Source organism: Suricata suricatta, chromosome 8 (genome assembly GCF_006229205.1).
Source record: "Suricata suricatta isolate VVHF042 chromosome 8, meerkat_22Aug2017_6uvM2_HiC, whole genome shotgun sequence".
Classification (NCBI taxonomy): domain Eukaryota; kingdom Metazoa; phylum Chordata; class Mammalia; order Carnivora; family Herpestidae; genus Suricata; species Suricata suricatta.
In genome coordinates this window covers 40,651,711-40,671,004 of record NC_043707.1, presented here as the reverse complement: position 1 = coordinate 40,671,004, position 19,294 = coordinate 40,651,711, and the positions used below count along the sequence as shown (strand labels likewise).

The window sequence follows — 19,294 nt, the reverse complement described above, 5'->3', positions numbered from 1 at the left end:
ATGATTTTCAAGCCCCACATCAGGCTCTATGCTGACAGCATGGAGCCTGCTTGGAATTCTGCCTCTTTCTCTGTCCCTACCCCACTTGCTCTCTATCTCTATCTCTCTTTCTCTCTAAATAAATAAAAATAAACTTAAAAATAATAATAAAATCAAAAGTTAAAAAAAAATTTTTTTAGTGTTTATTTTTTTTTTAATGTTTTATTTATTTTTGATACAGAGAGAGACAGAGCATGAGAGGGGGAGGGGCAGAGAGAGAAGGAGACACAGAACTGAAAGCAGGCTCCAGGCTCTGAGCTAGCTGTCAGCACAGAGCCTGATGCGGGGCTCGAACCCACGAATGTGAGATCTGACCTGAGCCGAAGTCGGAGGCCTAACCGACTGAGCCACCCAGGCACCCTTAGTGTTTGTTTATTTTTAAAGGAGAAACAGAGCATGAGCAGGGGAAGGGGCAGAGAGAAGGAGACACAGAATCTAAAGTAGGCTCCAGGCTCCAAGCTGTCAACACAGAGCCTGACATGGGGCTCAGACTCACAAACTGTGAGATCATGATCTGATCTGAAGTCGGATACATTACCAACTAAGTCCTCAAGCACCCCTCAAAAGTTTATGTCTTTAAAAAGCCCGTGTTGTTTGAATTCCCAGGCTGTACTTTATGGATTTGATTTTTGTCTGTCTTAGTCATTGCTGTATCTCCAGTACCTAAAAGATTGGCTAACACATTTAGGCTCTCAGTAGTACTGATTTGGTAAGATGTATAGAAAAGAGCAAGGGGATGGGGCGCCTGGGTGGCTCAGTCGGTTAAGCGTCCGGTCTCGGCTCAGGTCATGATCTCACGGTTTGTGGGTTCAAGCCCCGCATCAGGGTCTGTGTAGCTCAGAGCCTGGAGTCTGCTTCAGATTCTGTGTCTCCCTCTCTCTCTGACCCTCCCCTGCTCGTACTGTTTCTCTCTATCTCTCAAAAAATAAATAAAAGACATTAAAAATTTAATAAAAAAAAGAGCAAGGGAAGATTAAGTACAGATAGTCTTTTAAGTTTCTAGCCTAGGCAACTACATGGATGGTAATATTCATTTAGGGGGAAAAGCAGAGATTGGAAATTATTCCATGCTTGACAGATTTTTTTTTTTAATGTTTATTTATTTTTGAGAGAGAGCGTATTTGTGTGGCTGGGAGAGGGGTAAAGAGAAGAGGGTACAAAAGATCCCAAGCAGGCTCCATGCGACAGCATAGAGCCATATGTGGGGCTCGAACTCCTGAACCATGAGATCATGACCTGAGATGTCAAACACTTAACTGACTGAGCAACCCAGGTGCCCCAGTTTTGTTTGTTTGTTTGTTTTATCCCAGTGCTAAGTTAATCATAATGAGGAAATCTGATCAGAGTTGAAATGGTAGAATCTTAGTACTTTTCTCAGAGGAGTAACTCTTCTTTTTCTCTTTTAGGCATATAAGACCTTCGCTAATCGAGTGAACAATTTAAAGAAAAAGCTGGATCAATTGAAGTCAACCCTTCCTGATCCTGAAGAATCACCAGTCCCTTCCCCAAGCATGGATGCTCCTTCTCCAACCGGTTCTGAGTCTCCTTTTCAGGGAATGGGAGGTGAGGAATCCCAGTCGCCAGCCGTGGAGAGTGAGAAGTCTGCCACACCTGAGCCTGTGACAGATAATCGTGATGTGGAAGACATGGAACTCTCAGATGTGGAAGATGATGGGTCAAAAATCATTGGTATGTCCTTACATGATTAACGGGCACCTTGATCCTTACGTATTTTGCTTTCCTACCAGTGAATCTATCACAGGCTGGTATTAAGAGCAGCAAGATTTGATTGGAACAGCAAGATATCATTACCCTGGCTCAGGAATTGGTATGCCACATGGGCTAAGAATCATTGCTCAAGACTGCTTCTGTTAAGTATGGTAGCCACTAGCTGCTTGTGGCTGTTAAGCATTTGAAAGGTGGCTTGTCCAACTTGAGATGTGCTCTAATTTAAAGATACATACTGTGGGGGTGGGGGGTACCTGGGTGGCTCAGTCAGTTAAGCGTCTGACTCTTGGTTTCAACTTAGGTCATGATCTCACAGTTTCGTGAGTTTGAGCCCTGTGTCAGGCTCTGCACTATCTGCTTGGGCTTTTCTCTTCTCCCTCTCTTTCTGCCCCTACCCTGCTCACACTGCCCCTGTCTCTCTCAAAATAAACAAACAAATATACTTTAAAAACTTTAAAAAATAATAATAAAGATACATACTGAGTGCTCAGTTGGTTAAACGTCCAGCTTCAGCTCGGATCATGATCTCATGGTTCGTGGGTACGAGCTCTGCATTGGGCTCTCTGCTGTTAGTGTGGAGCCCACTTTGGATCCTCTATCCACCTTCCCCCGCCCCCCCTTAAAATAAATAAATGAATAGATGGTTTTTTTAAATAAAAGATACTTACTGGATTCTGGATATTTAAGTACAAAAAAAAAAGTGAAAATATCTCAGTAATCTTTATATTTACAATGATTGAAATGAAAATATTTGAGAGATACTTAGGTAAAATACATAAAGTTAGTTTTACCTGCTTTAAGTCTATTAATATTTATTTTGCGAGAGAGAGGGAGGGAGGGAGAGAGAGGGAGAGAGCATCCCCGGCAGGCTCAGAGCCCGATGGAGGGCTTGAACTCACAAAGTGTGAGATCATGATCTGGGCTGAAATGTAAGAGTCAGACGCTTAACCAACTGAGCCACCCCAACACCCCACTACTTTTTTTTCTAATGTGGCCACTAGAAAAGTTAAACTTACGTATGTGGCTTGAATTACATTTCTTTTGAACAACACTGTGACAGGGAGGGGCACTTATACTCTTGACTTTCCAAGATTCCAAAGCCACACTTCGTTAACCACACTTTCAAAATTAACCTGGGGGCACCTGGCTGGCTTGGTCAGAAGAGCATGTGACTCTTGATCTTGGGGTCGGGAGTACAGCTCCCTGTTGGGTTTAGAAATTTCATACATACTAACCAACATGAAATGCAAACACACAAACAATTCACCTGGATTGGAGCATTGTTTCTCTGACATCCCTGGCAGTTGGAGTTTTGTTGGATTTAAGGCATAAGTGTCTAAGTCTTAGAAACCTCTCAGGTTTATGGAGAGAAAAGACAGGATAATTTATGACTATAAATATTATAACTAAAAGAAAAGAACACATGTACCATATAACATGATCCCATAAATGTACAAATTTAACACACAAATACTAAGAAAATGCAAAGAAATCTTTCAAAAGATAAAAAAATGAATTTGGGAAATTTATTTTAAGCAGGTATTGAGGGTGAGAAGGAACATAAAGAGCAGGGCTTATTTAAAAATCGTAAAGTGAGTGAATGCGTTTTCTCTAAAGCATTGTGCTTGATATCCCCAAATCAGGAAGTATTAGGATATGTTTAATACTGGAGGTCAAGTCTGGAAAACCGTAATGCAGTCTCACCTCTTTTCCTTAAACAGTGGAGGACCGGAAGGAGAAACCTGTGGAGAAGTCAGCCACATCCACTTCAGTACCTACAAAGCCTACAGAAAGTATCTCAAAGGCCTCCTCGTGTACCCCAGTGCCTGTGACCGTGACCACAACGCCACCTCTTCCAAAGCCTGTGAATACTTCTCTTCTGTCCCCTTCTCCAGCATTGGCTTTGCCAAACCTGGCTAATGTGGATCTGGCAAAGATCAGTTCCATCCTTAGCAGCCTGACTTCGGTCATGAAAAATACTGGTAAGTAAGCCCCACAGAGAATATAGAAAGCTTATTTTCATCTTTCTAATTGGAACCATCAGTCTGGGAGTTTTGTTGATTTTTTTCTTAAATTAACAGTGATTTTTAAAGTGAAAAATAAAACCAATACATGGTCATTATAGAAAAATTAAAAAATAAGGGAATAAGATATATATCTGCAATCCTTCTACCCTAAAAGTCACCAGTTGTGTCTTACCTTGCCAGAGTGTGTGTGTGTGTGTGTGTGTGTGTGTGTGTGTGTGTGTGTGAGAGAGAGAGAGAGAGAGAGAGAGAGAATGTTTTGGTGGATTAAATATTTGTAGTAGTTTTTCTTTGAATGATTGAATAATATTGTATATGAATTTATCTAAGCCTTTATTACTAGACATCAGGTATGTTTGCAATGTTTCACTGTTTTAAGGAATTCTATAATGAACAACCTTGATGCTATAATCTATGCACAACCCTTCCTAAATGGTTGATGAGCATATAGGGCTTTTTCTTTCCTTAATAGAAATTTTAATAAAAATATACACAAGTAGAACACCTCTATGTACATGTCACTCATCTTCAGCAGTAGAAATACATGACCAGTCTTGATTCTGCTGTGCCTTCCTTCCAATGTTGATAACTTTAAAGAAAATCCCAATTACTTCATTTCTTTATAAAAACTTAAATGTATATTTTTCAAATATAAAGACCCAAAAAAACAACATATAAGCCTTTTTTTAATGTATTTATTGTCAAGTTGGGTAACATACAGTGTTTACAATGTGCTCTTGGTTTTGGGGGTAGATTCCCGTGGTTCGCGGCGTGTGGTCTATGCCTTACGTACAACACCTAGTGCCCATCCCAACAAGTGCCTGCCTCGGTGCCCATCCCCCATCCTCCCCTCCCCACTCCTCGCCAACATACAGGTTGTTAAACCTCTCATGTTATACTAAAATGATCACCAAAATGTACTTTTTTCTGTACCAGGCGCATGAAAGTAAATTCCCATTGTTTTTCAGCCTCTCCAGCACTGTTTTGTTTTGATTTTAATCTTTGTCAAATTCAGTCTTAAAAGTCATTTGTTTTGGGTGCCTGGCTGGCTTAGTCAGTAGAGCATGCAACTCCTTTTAAGTGATCCCTTCATCCAATGCAGGGCTCAAACCCACAACCCTGAGATCAAGGGTCGCACATCCCACCGACTGAATCAAGCCTGGTGCCTCAAGCATGCCAACTCTTCATCTCAGGTCATGAGTTGAAGCCCCACATTGAGTATAGAGATGTTTTTTTTTAAGTAATTTGTTTTAATTTACATTTTTTTGATTGATTAACAGTGTGGTTAAATTTTTTTTCATTTTTAGTTTTCTTTGTGAAATATCTACCTATTCATATATTTTGTCATTCAAAAATTTCTTTTTATTTTTATTATATACCTTTTTTCTGAATTAAAAGTAAACATAGTGTTTTAAAATATAAAGGTGCAGGGACACCTGGCTGGCTCACTTCATGGAGCATGGGACTCTTGATCTCAAGGTCATGAGTTCAAGCCCTGTGTTGGGCATGGGGCCTGCCTTAAAAAATAAATAAATAAAATGTAAAGATGTAAAAGAAGTTGCTAATATAAAATCATTTTAAAGCCCCTTTCAAAAGCAAATGATTTATTAATCACATAGCATTATACAGTGGGTTGAGTTACACAGTTGTAATGGCTCTGATCATGATGAGCCAGCAATATTTATTGAGCACCTATAAGACTCTGTGGTGTAGATTCCATTTGGTTGAGAAAAAAGAAGCGGTTTCCCTAAGTCTCTTTCGACTATCAAAACTAAAAAATCTAATAAAACTTAATACTTGTTTACCCTAGAGGTGTTCCAAGTAGACAGGAGTGGATTTTAACCTAATTTTTACATTTTTCCTTTGTCCGAGCCATGATATGCTCTGTTTGTGGATCCTGTCACAGAAGTATTCCTGTTAAACATACCAGACTCATTTGAGTGTGTGGGAAGTATCATGAAAGTAGTGGTCATTTTGAATCACATTGTTTTGAGTTAATCTTTCTGCCACTAGGGGTCAGTCCTGCATCAAGACCTTCTCCAGGAACTCCTACAAGTCCCAGCAACCTCAGCAGTGGCCTGAAAACACCTGCACCTGCCCCGACAGCATCTCACAACCCTCTGGCAAATATCCTCTCAAAGGTGGAGATCACCCCAGAGAGCATTCTGTCTGCTCTTTCTAAAACCCAGACACAGTCAGCCCCTGCACTGCAAGGTAAACAGACGTGTGCCCGAGGGACTTGAGCTGTGATCGTTCATCCCTGGCTTAATCCTGGGTTCCGGTTCTGAAGAGTCCAAAGCCGTGACATGTACACGACAGTTCATTATCTTCTCTGTCTTATCCACAAGCTGGCATTTATAGAACTATAAAATGTGAAAGCTGAAAGAGACAAAATACCATCTAGTCTAATCCCCTCCTTTTCAGGTGAGGAGAGTAAGGCTCAGTGATGAGTTGAGACCAAAAGCCAGATTTCTTGACTGGCCTCCAGTACTCCTACACCTGTACCATGAGCTCTCTAAGGGCTGCATTTATTCCAGCTCTTAGTACTGGTTAGTATATGTTGAGGCTTACGTTTTTAATGTTAACCAAAGCTAAGACAGTAAGAAAGGTCAATCTACTATCAAAAATCTTCTGAGACATGATTTTCTTTTTCTATGTCCTCATCTAGAGGCCTCTATTTGTAGGTATAGCACATCGCTATACCTGTAATCTCTACCCTATTTGAACCTCTCTATTCAACTGTGTTAATTATCTGTTTTGTGTCTAAAACTGCTTCTAACATTTTTTCATAAAACTTACCTGCTCTCTCTTCTCAAAATCTCCAGATACCACCACAGTCTTTATTTAGCACCTCAGTATAATTATGCAATGAATTCCAAATACCAGAGCAGTATCTTCAATATGACGATTTTAACTCTGTATCAGAGTTCTCAGCCAGGAGCCTCCAGGGAACATTAATACTTACAGCCTTTCCTTTCAGTAGATGATTGCATCAGCAGCATGTGGACTTTCTCATCAGGCAAAATTTGAACAGAACTAGGTGTTCTGACAGAATGTGTTGCTGGGAAGCCCAGAAAACCATCTTTGTGGAGTAACTGGGTAGTTCATCACCTCTCTTTTCCTTGTGGAAAGTAGAATCCTTGACTTTTTAAAAAAAAATTTTGTCCAGCAACTTAAATAGATGCATTTTTAAATGCCTATAAAGACTGTAAGGAATCTCTTAGCACTTTACTCTTGATTATGTCACCCACAGCCACTAGTGACAGATTGACAACACAAAAGAATGACTTCAATGGGCCAAAAGTCCAATAGAGTATGACCTGGTAGGATTGAAGAAAGTCAGGGGTGCCTGGGTGGCTCAGCTGGTTAAGTGTCTGACTTGATTTCATGATCTCATGAGTCCTGCTCTGCACTGACAGCGTGCTCCCTCTCGCTCTCTCTTAAATAAATAAATTTAAATTTAAAAAGATTGAAGAAAAATATTTAGTGGTAAGAGACTCTCTCACCTGTGAGTAATGTCTGTCTTAACAAGATCTTTTGAAGTAATCCCACAGTATCTGAAAGATATGCTGAATATCTTTTAAAAATCATGACATCATATATATATATCATATTCTAGTGCTTGAGGACTTCTGATATTGGAAAGTTACATAGCCAGAGAACTTTTCGGAAATGAAACGTTTTTTTTTTTTTCCCGAAGAGGATAATTGAAACAATATTTGAATTATTCAGATATTAGTGAATATTGGCTAACAATAAAAATCATGCGCCATTATGTAACTTCTATTAGAAGTAGATGGTAGTTAAAAATGTTCCAAGGATGTAGTGATTTCAGAATTCTTCAGAGCTAAGTCTCTTAGTAAATATGGATTAAAATTGAAATTTTGAAGAAACATTAAGTACCATATAAAATACTATTTTCTGGGTAGTTATCACCTCTCATTTCCTTGTGGAAAGTAGAATTCTTGACTTTTAAAAAAGGAACTGAAGGAACAATTTCAGTGTATGACTAAAAGCTATAAATTTGGGTGAAGCATGCACAAAAGGTTTTCATTTATGACCAGAAATTGGGTAAATTTTCCAAAATATTGAATTTATAGGACCTCCTATTATCTCTTTGTCAAGTATTTTTCTAATAAGAATTTTCTACAGGAGCAGTTTGCTTTGGTGGACTTCAGCCTTTGCCCCAAAGAATTCTTTGTCAGAGCTTCTGAGATTTTTGTCTATCAGTGAGTAGGGTTGAATCTCATCAGTGTCAACTTGGGTAGATGAATAATTCTTGAATTTTCCAAGCTATAATAGGATCTAGCTTTGTAAGTCTTTGTGGTGTGTGTTTGTATGTTTACTATTGCTACATTTTACAACCCAAAATGATAGCTAAACCATTATTTCCAAGCATTCGAGCAAGAGATGCTTGGAAAAAGTATCTTATTCAAATAAATTTCAGCATTGTACATACACGATCTCTCTCTTGAGAATAGTAAGTTCATTAACTTACTAGAAACAGTTGTGGAGGCTAGAAAGGAATATCTGTTTGCATTTAGAGAAACAGTCCCACAGATCAAACATTAAGAAATACTGGCTTAAAGTATTATTTTAAGGATAATTTTGCCTTCTTTCTTTTCCTGCTTTGTCTTGTTGAAACTATGAGTGATTCTGACACTAAAATCTCCCCTTTCCTGTTGCCTTTTATTGTGCCGTGTTGGGCTTGGTGGATGACTGTGCTAGAAACATTTCAGTAATTTGCTCTCTTTATTCTGAGAAATAGGTCCAGTATTTTCTGTGACATTTAGCCATTGCTTGTTTGGTCTGAATTCCCTTTGGCTTCATACTTGAATGCTTGTCTGGTTCTGCTGGAATGAATTAGAATCCCCGATGAGCCTACACTGTTTTTATTGGAAGGCAGGCAGTTGTTCTCTGTAACTCCTCTAATCTCTGTTTCTGCAGGCCTGTCATCTTTACTTCAGAGCGTTACTGGGAACCCAGTCCCAGCCAGTGAGGCTGCGTCCCAAAGCACGCCCACTTCCCCTGCTGCCACCACTGTCGCCAGCATAAAAGGAAGAAGTCTTTCCTCCAGTACCCAATCCTTTATTCCTAAAAGCTTCAACTATTCTCCTAATTCATCAGCTTCTGAAGTCTCTTCCACATCAGCTAGCAAGGCCTCAATTGGGCAAAGCCCAGGGCTCCCAAGCACTACTTTTAAGCTACCATCCAGCTCTATGGGGTTTACAGGAACCCATAGTACAAGCCCTGCTGCCCCACCTACTGAAGTTGCCATGTGCCAATCTTCAGAGATGTCCAAGCCAAAATTGGAGTCCGAGTCCACCTCTCCAAGCCTGGAAATGAAGATCCATAACTTCTTAAAAGGTAATCCTGGTTTTAGTGGCTTAAACTTAAACATCCCAATCCTGAGCAGCTTGGGGTCCAGTGCCCCTGCAGAAAGCCACCCCTCAGACTTCCAGCGTGGCCCTACTAGCACATCAATTGACAACATTGACGGAACCCCTGTGCGGGATGAACGGAGTGGGACACCCACCCAGGATGAGATGATGGACAAGCCCACGTCCAGCAGTGTAGACACCATGTCCCTGCTTTCTAAGATCATTAGCCCTGGTTCCTCAACACCCAGCAGTACAAGATCGCCACCCCCTGGGAGAGAGGAAAGCTACCCCAGGGAACTCTCCAATTCTGTATCTACGTATCGACCTTTTGGCCTGGGCAATGACTCACCCTATAAGCAGCCTTCAGATGGAATGGAAAGACCATCTTCCCTGATGGACTCTTCACAAGAGAAGTTCTATCCAGATACTTCGTTCCAAGAAGATGAGGATTACCGAGATTTTGAATATTCAGGGCCTCCACCGTCTGCCATGATGAACCTAGAGAAGAAACCAGCCAAGTCTATCCTGAAGTCAAGCAAGCTCTCTGATACCACCGAATACCAGCCAATCCTCTCCAGTTATAGCCACAGGGCGCAAGAATTCGGGGTAAAGTCTGCCTTCCCTCCATCTGTAAGGGCCCTCCTGGACTCTAGTGAGAATTGTGACCGCCTCTCCTCTTCCCCTGGGCTCTTTGGTGCCTTCAGCATAAGAGGGAGTGAACCGGGGTCTGACCGGTCACCGTCACCGAGTAAGAATGATTCATTTTTCACTCCTGACTCCAACCACAATAGCTTGTCTCAGTCTACCACTGGGCACCTCGGTGTGCCACAGAAGCAGTACCCAGACCCTCCTCACCCAGTCCCACATCGTTCCCTTTTCTCTCCGCAGAATACCCTTGCCGCTCCCACGGGCCACCCACCCACACCAGGCGTGGAGAAAGTCCTGGCTCCCACCATTTCCACCACGTCAACCATTGAGTTTAAGAATATGCTTAAAAATGCCTCACGAAAGCCCTCAGATGATAAGCATTTTGGCCAGGCCCCCAGCAAGGGCGCTTCAAGTGATGGTGTCAGTCTCCCAAACCTCGCCCAGCCCAGCCTCACAGCCGCCGAGCAGCAGCAGCAAGAAGAGCACTACCGCATAGAAACCCGAGTGTCCTCCTCCTGCTTAGACTTGCCTGACAGCACCGAAGAGAAGGGGGCCCCTATAGAAACCTTGGGTTATCATAATGCATCCAATAGGAGGATGTCGGGGGAGCCGATACAGACCGTAGAGTCCGTCCGAGTTCCTGGGAAGGGAAATAGAGGACATGGGCGTGAGGCTTCTAGAGTGGGTTGGTTTGATCTGAGCACCTCAGGCAGCTCCTTTGACAATGGCCCCACCAGTGCCTCTGAGTTGGCATCCCTTGGGGGTGGGGGCAGCGGAGGCCTCACTGGCTTCAAAGCGGCACCATACAAGGAACGGGCACCCCCATTTCAGGAAAGTGTCGGCAGCTTCCGTTCCAACAGTTTCAACTCAACATTTGAGCATCATCTCCCCCCATCCCCCTTGGAACATGGGACACCCTTCCAGAGAGAGCCAGTAGGGCCATCGCCTACCCCGCCTGCCCCTCCTAAGGATCACGGTGGTATCTTCTCTCGAGAGGCACCCACTCATCTACCCACTGTGGATCTTTCGAACCCCTTCGCGAAGGAGGCGGCCCTGGCCCATGCTGCCCCACCCCCTCCTCCTGGAGAGCACAGCGGAGTTCCTTTTCCCACCCCACCCCCTCCTCCCCCCCCTGGGGAACATAGCAGCAGTGGTGGGAGTGGTGTTCCCTTTCCTGCTCCGCCACCTCCTCCACCCCCTGTTGACCACTCTGGGGTCGTGCCCTTCCCAGCCCCACCACTGGCTGAGCATGGAGTGGCGGGAGCTGTGGCAGTATTTCCCAAGGACCATAGTTCCCTTCTTCAAGGGACCCTGGCTGAGCATTTTGGGGTTCTCCCAGGGCCCAGGGACCATGGGGGCCCCACCCAACGGGACCTCAACGGCCCTGGCCTTAACCGTGTTCGAGAAAGCCTCAGCCTACCCTCCCATTCTCTGGAGCACCTGGGCCCAGCCCATGGAGGAGGAGGAGGAGGTGGGGGGGGCAGCAACAGCAGCAGTGGCCCCCATCTGGGTCCCTCACACAGAGACGCCATCAACCGGAGTGGTATGATTTTGCGGAACCCCCGGCCAGACTTTCGGCCTAGGGAACCTTTTCTCAGCAGAGACCCATTCCACAGTCTAAAGAGACCCAGGCCACCTTTTGCTAGGGGCCCTCCGTTCTTTGCACCAAAACGCCCATTCTTCCCTCCCAGGTACTGATGGAAACCAAGGGAAAAGCATTTTGAACAGTCTAGAGAGCATTGGAAGTAGGAGTTTGGTTTATTATTGTTTTTATTTGTTTTCCTTCCTTTGATTTTTTTTTTAATGACAAAGGGCCTCCCTTCCAAATTAAAAAGTCATACATGCTTGCATTTTACTATCCATCCAGTCTGCTCTCCCACTGCACTTACCCAGGCTACTTGTATTTTACAGAGGGTGGGGGGCAAAGAAACACAACCAAAGCCACTTCATTTGGCTGGGGGTTTGAGGGGTGGGGAGGAAAACAAATCTTACCCATTTTCTTGAAGAGTATTACATCTGAAATAAAACTTCCCTCAGTACAGAGAATAATGTGCAATGTTGGGATGTTATTTGGGCTTGGCTATCAGGTAGTCGATGGAAGGATTTCTGTCCCCTTCTCTCTCCCGTTGAGTAACTACTGTGACAGCTTGGCTCCCTTTCCTGTATGCTCTGTGCCCTGCTGACAAGCCGAGAGATGTCGCAAGGGGAAATAGGCGGGAGACCGTGGACCTTTCAAGTTTGTTTTGTTTTATTTTTAAAGACCTATTGAAGTTGGGTTCTTTACCTTTCTCCTTAAATCTTTAAAAAAAAAAAAAAAACACCCTTTTCTAAAGGACTTTGAGGAGATATAGATGTCATTCTATCCTAGTAAAAATCATTCCTCTTCATCCTTGGAATGAAAGGGGGCTAAACATAAGCTCCAGGTTAGAATAAGGTGTGATTCCAATGTAGAGTTAGAAAAAGGAACTGTTAATGGTGCCCTGTGACCTGCCCATAGCTCATGAATGAGAATGGGAGACTTTTGTAGTTTGACGTGTCCTGCACCAAGCTCATGCTTCCTGCTTTTCTTTCTTGATTGACTTTTTCTCCCTCAGTTTTCAAATCTGCTTTGGCCAGAAAGAAAAGTCACTACAGTTGATAATTGATACAGACACAACTGAAATCTTATTCCTGAATTTTTTAATGTGAGAGGTAGACATTTTACCATGGCGCCTCCCAAATGCAAGTGATAACTTGATGGTTTTCAGTAAAGGTGGAGTAGTAGAGAAAGGGAACTATTGGCCTGTATCTTTCTTTCCTCCTTGCCCTTGTCCTGTATTTACCCCTGTTCTTGGTATTTCCAAGGAAGAGGTTGAATAGCATCTTTCTATACGTTATACCTCTTTACAAGTGTATTAGTGACAAGCAGGTATACATATCTTTACAGAGAACCAGGAGGGCCCGAGAAGTCCAAATTTACCCCATTCTACAGCTAGCAGTCTGCCACATTCCAAGGCTCAAGCCTTATCCCCACCTTCCACTCCCTCCAGGAAATAATGTTTCTGCCCTGAATCATTTTACCTGAGAATGATGTACTCTCCTTCTCCCCAAACCGAAAGGCTTCTTTATATTTCCACAACTAGTCCTGGGGCAAAAAGACAATCAGTACACTTTGAGTGTTTATAACTTCATATCAAGGAACACTGAAAAGCAAACACTGCTTTACTATTATATTATTTAATATCTTACCCCAAGGTATACACACTGGTAACATCCAGCCAGATGAGTAAAACAATATGTGTTCTTTTTTTAGGGGATCCTAGCAAGTTTCATATTTTCTTCAAAGTGAGTATAGAGCTGTAGGAAGCATAGGGATTGCTTCAGATTCCTCTAGTGAAATACTAAGGATGGGGGAAAGTGGACAACATAGTGACAGAAGATGATTCTTTGTGTCAGCATAAACTTGCTTTTAAGATCAAGAGCAGATAACCAGGTGTGCGTCATAGTTCGGGAGTTTTTGTGTAACTAACTCCATGTTATTTATTAGGGCTCATCATGTGTTCTGTGGTTAGGGGCCTGCAAGTCCTTCATCTCCCTGATGCATTTCTGGTCTTAAGTCAACTGTTCTGTCTTTGACCCTCTTGAGACTCTCTGCCCTGTATCTGTCCCCCACAAAAATGCATGATGCCATGACTTTGTGTGTGGGATGGGGTATATAGTGTAGCAAAGCAAAGAAACAGTAGTTGTGTTGAATCCTGAGACGTTTGTTTAGGGAAAAGTGTGAGCAAGAGTAAGGGGAGGGATGCGGGGTGGGGGAGTTCTAATTGACTCAAAACAAATAGATATATTTTTTTTGGAGAAATTAAGTGGGATGTTTTTCATTCTAGAATAAAAGAATGTGAATTCTTTCTGCTGCTCTTGTTTAAGCTAAAGGTAGCATTTACTTGAAAAGGCTCTCTGACCATTTGATTTTATCCAGAAAATGGGATGTCAGGAAAGTGGCTTCCCAAATGTTGGGGCAGGGTTATTGTCCTCAAAAGCATGATGACTAATACATGAAAGGAAGACCTTGTTGTACAGTTTAAAAGATGGACTTTGAAGGGTTGGGCTCTTTTGTGGGGTGTTTTGTTTTTTTAAGCTACAAAATCTTCATTGAGTTTGTTTCATGATGAAAGTGAGGATTTGTAGTGACTGTCAGCTGTTAACTTTAAGGAAATCTGTCTACAGCAGTAAATGAAGACAACAATGTATATATGTGATATAGTGAAACAAAAAAGACAATTCTGGTATTCATAACATGAAACAAGGGGGTTTTATTCTTTCTGTGTCTGTGATTTAAAACTCCGTGCCCATGCTCTGACTTTTGTATTTCAACCTGAGTTTAAAAATATAATAAACAAGATTTTTTTTAAAGAAAGCATAACATAGTGTGTCTTGGCAAGGACATGATTTATATGGAAGCAGAATATACAAAGCTGTTACTACGGTCCTTGGTGCTCACTGTAAAATCACAGACAGAGAAGGGGGGATCGTGAATACACTGGTACCGCTCAAAACTGAGTGATAGTGTCAGAAATAGAGTCCTGAGGGACTGAGAGTTTACTCTCCAGTCAGCTTAGGTGACAGCCCCTCTCCTGGTTTCCCTCTGCCCTCCCAAAAGGTGAGCGCAAATGGATTTTGGTTTGATGCCAGGGAGGGTAAAAAGGCCAGAGAGTAGGACTTTTATCCTTTCCGATCCCAGGAGTACCATGTTTGTGCTATGTGGTACCGCTAACCTGTCTGGATAATGTGAATGTGCGCAACTTCCTAACTGCGGAATATTCATGATCCACCCTGAAGTTACTGGGCCACGCAGAACTAAGCTTCAGCTGTCAATTGTTTTGAAGCCGCTGTAAAATACTGCTTTTCCCCTCTTTTTTCCTTCCCCCCTGCCCTTTTTCAAATGGCCGGGGGTGCCTGTTAAGATTAAAATTAGATATGTTGAATGATATTCTCACGTGTTCAGTGTGGAAAACAAAACCAGTACATTCTTTAGAGGCAACAACAATGAAATCCTTTTGAAATGTGTATTAATATCATTTAATAAAATAACTAGTTCTGAAGGTTTGACATTTTTCTTTGAGATTTCGGGCTTTGACCAAGGGCTCCTGGCTTCTGTGGTGAGCGCAATTAGGAGAGAAAACTTCGGGAGCTGAAACTGCTGCTTTGTGGAGCAGACCCATGTATGGTTGGAAAATCTGTTTTCTTCAGCAAAGACCCTACGTGACTGTCCGGGGCTGAAGGTGAAGCCGGCTACAGGATGCAGGAAGAAGGCCTGGATGTATCTCTGAAGATCTGATTGTATTGGCTTTTGGTATAAGTGCAAGGGGGCCCGAGGGGACAGGGTGTGCGTCTGCACATTTGAGGCACCCAGATACCACAGACCCACCTGTCTTGTCCCTTCTTTGTGACCACTTGCACTTGCCTGTCTTCCAGCCATTCTTTTTTTTTTTAATCTCATTGTCCCCAATATTATGTTTTTGTTCTCCAGTTTAATAAAGTATGGTTTCCTTTGTTGTGTGGTTGACTTTCCCCCTCTCACACTGATCCTAATCCAAGTATCCCCATTGACTTCCGGCACTCAGTGTCACTGAAGGCAGTCTGAGCCTCTAATCTTCATGGCTTTGTGGGTTTTCTGTTTGATCCTTTGTTTAGTTTTGGAAAGCAATGATGGGTGGGGTAAAATCAAGATGTTCAGGGAGTGCTTGGTAATGTGGGATATACTGTATGGGTAACTATTTGTGTATGTGTTCAAAAAGTACAGTTGTGAGTGAAGAAGCATGTTTAAAGCAAGCCTAGAGTTGGGGGAGGGAGGGTGGGAGGGATCCTTCTGGTCCATTCTTTTCCCACATCTGCCCTTCTTGCTGCGTATTAGCAGCCTGTTATACGTAAGCTACACTTAACCCTCTCTTAGCCCATCCCTTTTGCACACCCCAGTGAAGCCTAATGAATGGAATGTTGGCTTTAAGGTGTGAAGAGAGAGTCACCATATCTGGACCCCACCTGGGTCACTGGCAGGGTAGAAGGCTGTAAATAGCAACCTTCATTACATGAAGCTACACGTGTCACTGGACACTTCAGAAATAGCCTAGGAATTGCCCAGTAGGTAGGGTGTACAGTTGCATTGGCTGCTTCTGGAATCTGGCTCACCTTTTCCTTGTCCCCCTCTTGGCACCTTGACATGCCCAATTGATTTCTTTCTCCACCCCCAAGGAATCAACAGCTTTTAGACTTTTGCCTTGCTGGGCATGTTGAAAATATACTTCAAACCCCTAAATTGTTTTATTTAAGCCAATCTGCAGAAGAGGGATGAGTTACCCTCTCATGTATGTAGGCAGTAACACAAACATCATCCAGATGGGTTTTGGAGTATTGGGGTGTTTCTCATACTTGTTTATGAGTAACTGTATGGGCAAGTCCGGTCAGCTGCTGTTCACAATCGCTGAGTAATAACTCATTGAGGCTGCATAGACAAAGCGAGAGGTTCACCAGAAGTGAGATAGCTCTTAAGTAAACATCCTGTTCTCTCCCCCTGCCCACCCCACAGCACAGAAGTAAGGAGACCCACACATGCTTTGAAGGAAAGGAGCAACTGCAATGTAAAACTAGTACCAAATTGCTTTTAACTGGTGGGGGGAGAGAAAAGAAACATTTGATACTTAGCAAGTCTGAGGAGAAGGGCCCAAGACCTCTATTTCAGAATCAATATTGCAGTTACATTATGGAAATGTGCTTTTTTTCTTCTTCTGCCCTTTCCCTTTGTTCTCATTGAAACGAGTCAAAAGTTGAAAACAGATATGGTTGGAGGAGCTAGTGAGCAGTGCCAACAGAAGAAAAATACAGGCTGTAGGGTTTTGTTTGACTCAAGTGTGCTGGCTAAAACCAGTCTACCCTGAGTCTGTTGAATTCTTAGCAATTTTACTTCCTTCCTCATCCCCATATGTCTCCTTTATTTTTGCAAATTACCTAAGTCATTTGCCATAATTTGTGGGAAAGAGGAGACAGGAGAACTTGAAACTTTGTACATTTTCCTTATGATATTTTAGTTGGAATGGATAGAAAGGAGATGGGCAGGATCCAGTTCCTGGTTTCTTCCTCCCCTGGCTAGAAATCCTTTACACTTAAATGAAACAACACTTAAGATCCTGTGTCTTCTAAATAGCCAAGCATCAGCAAGGGCAGTAGAGATAGTAAAGGATTGATTTGGAATCTTGATAATTGGGTAGTGGGCTTAGCTGTACATTGCTTTCTAGAGCTGGACCTAGAACCTTCTTTCAGAATACTTTGCTCTTGCCTCTGCTTTTTACTTCAACATCAACCTAAGCTGATACATCCCTGCATTGGCTCCTGTGTTTGGGAGACTGCTATATTTTTCCCTTGACCTTACCTGACATATCAGGGTCATTTAAAGGGGGAGGAGGCTTGGAAGTGGCTCTGTCTTTGTTTCTCTTTTATAGACTCAAGAGTTGTCTTGGGGAAGGGAAATCCTAATAGAGATTCTAGGTGAGCCTAAGGCTTTGATTTCAGAAACATTCAACTCATCCCCATGCCTTAGGAGGAAGTTTCCCCTCTTTATTTATGAGCAAATGTGGCTGGACTTTTATCACTTTTTTCTGGCATCTTAAAGTAAAAGCTTGTCCCCATCCTGCATCTTCATCACTAAGGATTTTTTTTTTTTTTAATAAATCTAACCTCCCCACACCACCTACTGCGCTTTTAGCCACTTGGCTAGTTCTCTACACCTTGAAAGCATTTGGTGACAACATTAACCTTTTATACATTTTACTCAAATTTTGCTTTTTCTCCTCCAGTATCTTTTCTACTTCTTGGGTACAGGGAAATTTTGTGAAGAGCAAAGATAAATTTGGAGGTATGTGTTGATCCTGATGACAAGTGGAAATGTACTTTCAATGGAGAGCATTCTTACATATAGTTTAGGAATATAAATATAATATCTCTTCAAAAGCTTTAGCTAACCTGTGATATTTATTCTAAAAGTAGGAATAAAGCTGAGAATTTCCCAAAATGTGTTTAATGGTCTAGGATACCCTTTACCAGAGGATTGCCTTTTCCCTGGACTTCTGTGAAATCTGCTGGCATTATTTCGTAAACACTTCTTTTATCTTACCTTTGGTTAGAGAAAATCTGGTAAGACAGTTCTTTTCTTGGCTTTTTATTGGACCCTTCTCTCCACTCTGTATTAAGGCTTCTTTGCCCCCCCCCCATGTGATGTACCTGGGAGAGAAAAAGGAAACTGCTACCAAACATAATGCATTTGGACTCCTCTGGTTGCTGAAAGGTGGCATGGCATAACAGGCTTTGGATTCAGATTGACTGGGGCTTGACTTTTCTGAGGGTTTTCTGTGTTTTAAAGAGCATAAAAAGATCTATTGCTTATCAGAGTTCTTGGAATTAAATGATAGGGAAGGCATTGCACTTGGCACATTGTAAGTATTTGGTGATATTCTGGGTGGCAGGTCAGAGCAGTGTTAGGGATAGATGTTTCACAGGCAGACTAATGGGTTAAAATTCCCAGAGGCTGAGACATGGTAGTCACAAATTAGAAATTGTAAAAAGAATAGGTGATTAATGCATTGGTCTTAACTAGTTTGCTATTCCTTGCTTGCTGGCTGGCTTGTTTGCTACAAGGAGAATGGAGTAACTCCTGACATTCCTTCCTTCCTCCACTGCAACATTACATTAGGTGATGATGTAGTCCTTGATTGATGGGTATCCCATGAGCTCTCAGTTCACTGCATTGCATACAGTAGGTACATGTTTGAGGGATGAGTGCAGGAAGCTCTAACAGTGTAGCCTACTTATTCTACTGTCCCTCTACTACCTAACAAAAGAGGACAAGGTATAATGATCAAAAAATGTATCAGGAAATGTATCCCTTGGAGTTTTAGGTCAAATGCAGTGATTGATACATTCTTCAGTAATTATTGAGCACCTACCATTTTGTTACCTGCAATATAACATTCCCATCCATTTTGATGCAAAGCTATTGGAAAAGTTCTGCTTATCACACTCTCTGAATGACATTTTTAAATACTCTGCTCCACACCACCCCCTCCCCACACAAGTAATTTTCCTGTTCCACAGTCTTGTCTATGTCTTTTTTGTATTTCAGGGTGTCTAACATACCAGGAGAGGGAGCCAAGATCCAGAGTGATGCCTGTGACTCATATCAACTGCTGCCTTCCCCAGAAAGAACCTCTGGCCTCTGGAAACCTAAATTAAAAGGCTTTCTCTGACAGCTCTTCCTCCACAACCCTTGATTCCATCACCATTGGAAACTTGAGAACCATCTAATCATCCCCACCCCCAGGTGAGGGGACGAAGGGGAGTTACTGAGAACCTTACAGCTGCTCCCAAGTCCATTTCCCCTCATACTTTACCACATATGTGACCGTGTTTCAATTTTTACAGTGTAAAATAAGTCAAATATACCTA

At 42.4% G+C, this 19,294-nt stretch overlaps 1 protein-coding gene across 4 annotated transcripts in view; it reads left to right on the top strand.

Moving 5' to 3' along the window:
- RPRD2 (regulation of nuclear pre-mRNA domain containing 2) overlaps nucleotides 1-15,352 on the top strand; it is a 92,637-nt gene extending 77,285 nt beyond the window's left edge. For 2 of the 4 annotated variants that reach the window (XM_029946413.1, XM_029946414.1), the window contains 4 exons: nucleotides 1,446-1,728; nucleotides 3,489-3,749; nucleotides 5,805-6,005; nucleotides 8,739-15,352. In XM_029946413.1, coding sequence (XP_029802273.1) covers nucleotides 1,446-1,728; nucleotides 3,489-3,749; nucleotides 5,805-6,005; nucleotides 8,739-11,518 — 3,525 coding nt within the window. In that variant the 3' untranslated portion in view covers nucleotides 11,519-15,352. The remainder of the gene's footprint in view (nucleotides 1-1,445; nucleotides 1,729-3,488; nucleotides 3,750-5,804; nucleotides 6,006-8,738) is intronic. The other 2 variants (XM_029946416.1, XM_029946415.1) reach the window with 2 other exon arrangements.
- Nucleotides 15,353-19,294: the final 3,942 nt, after the last annotated feature.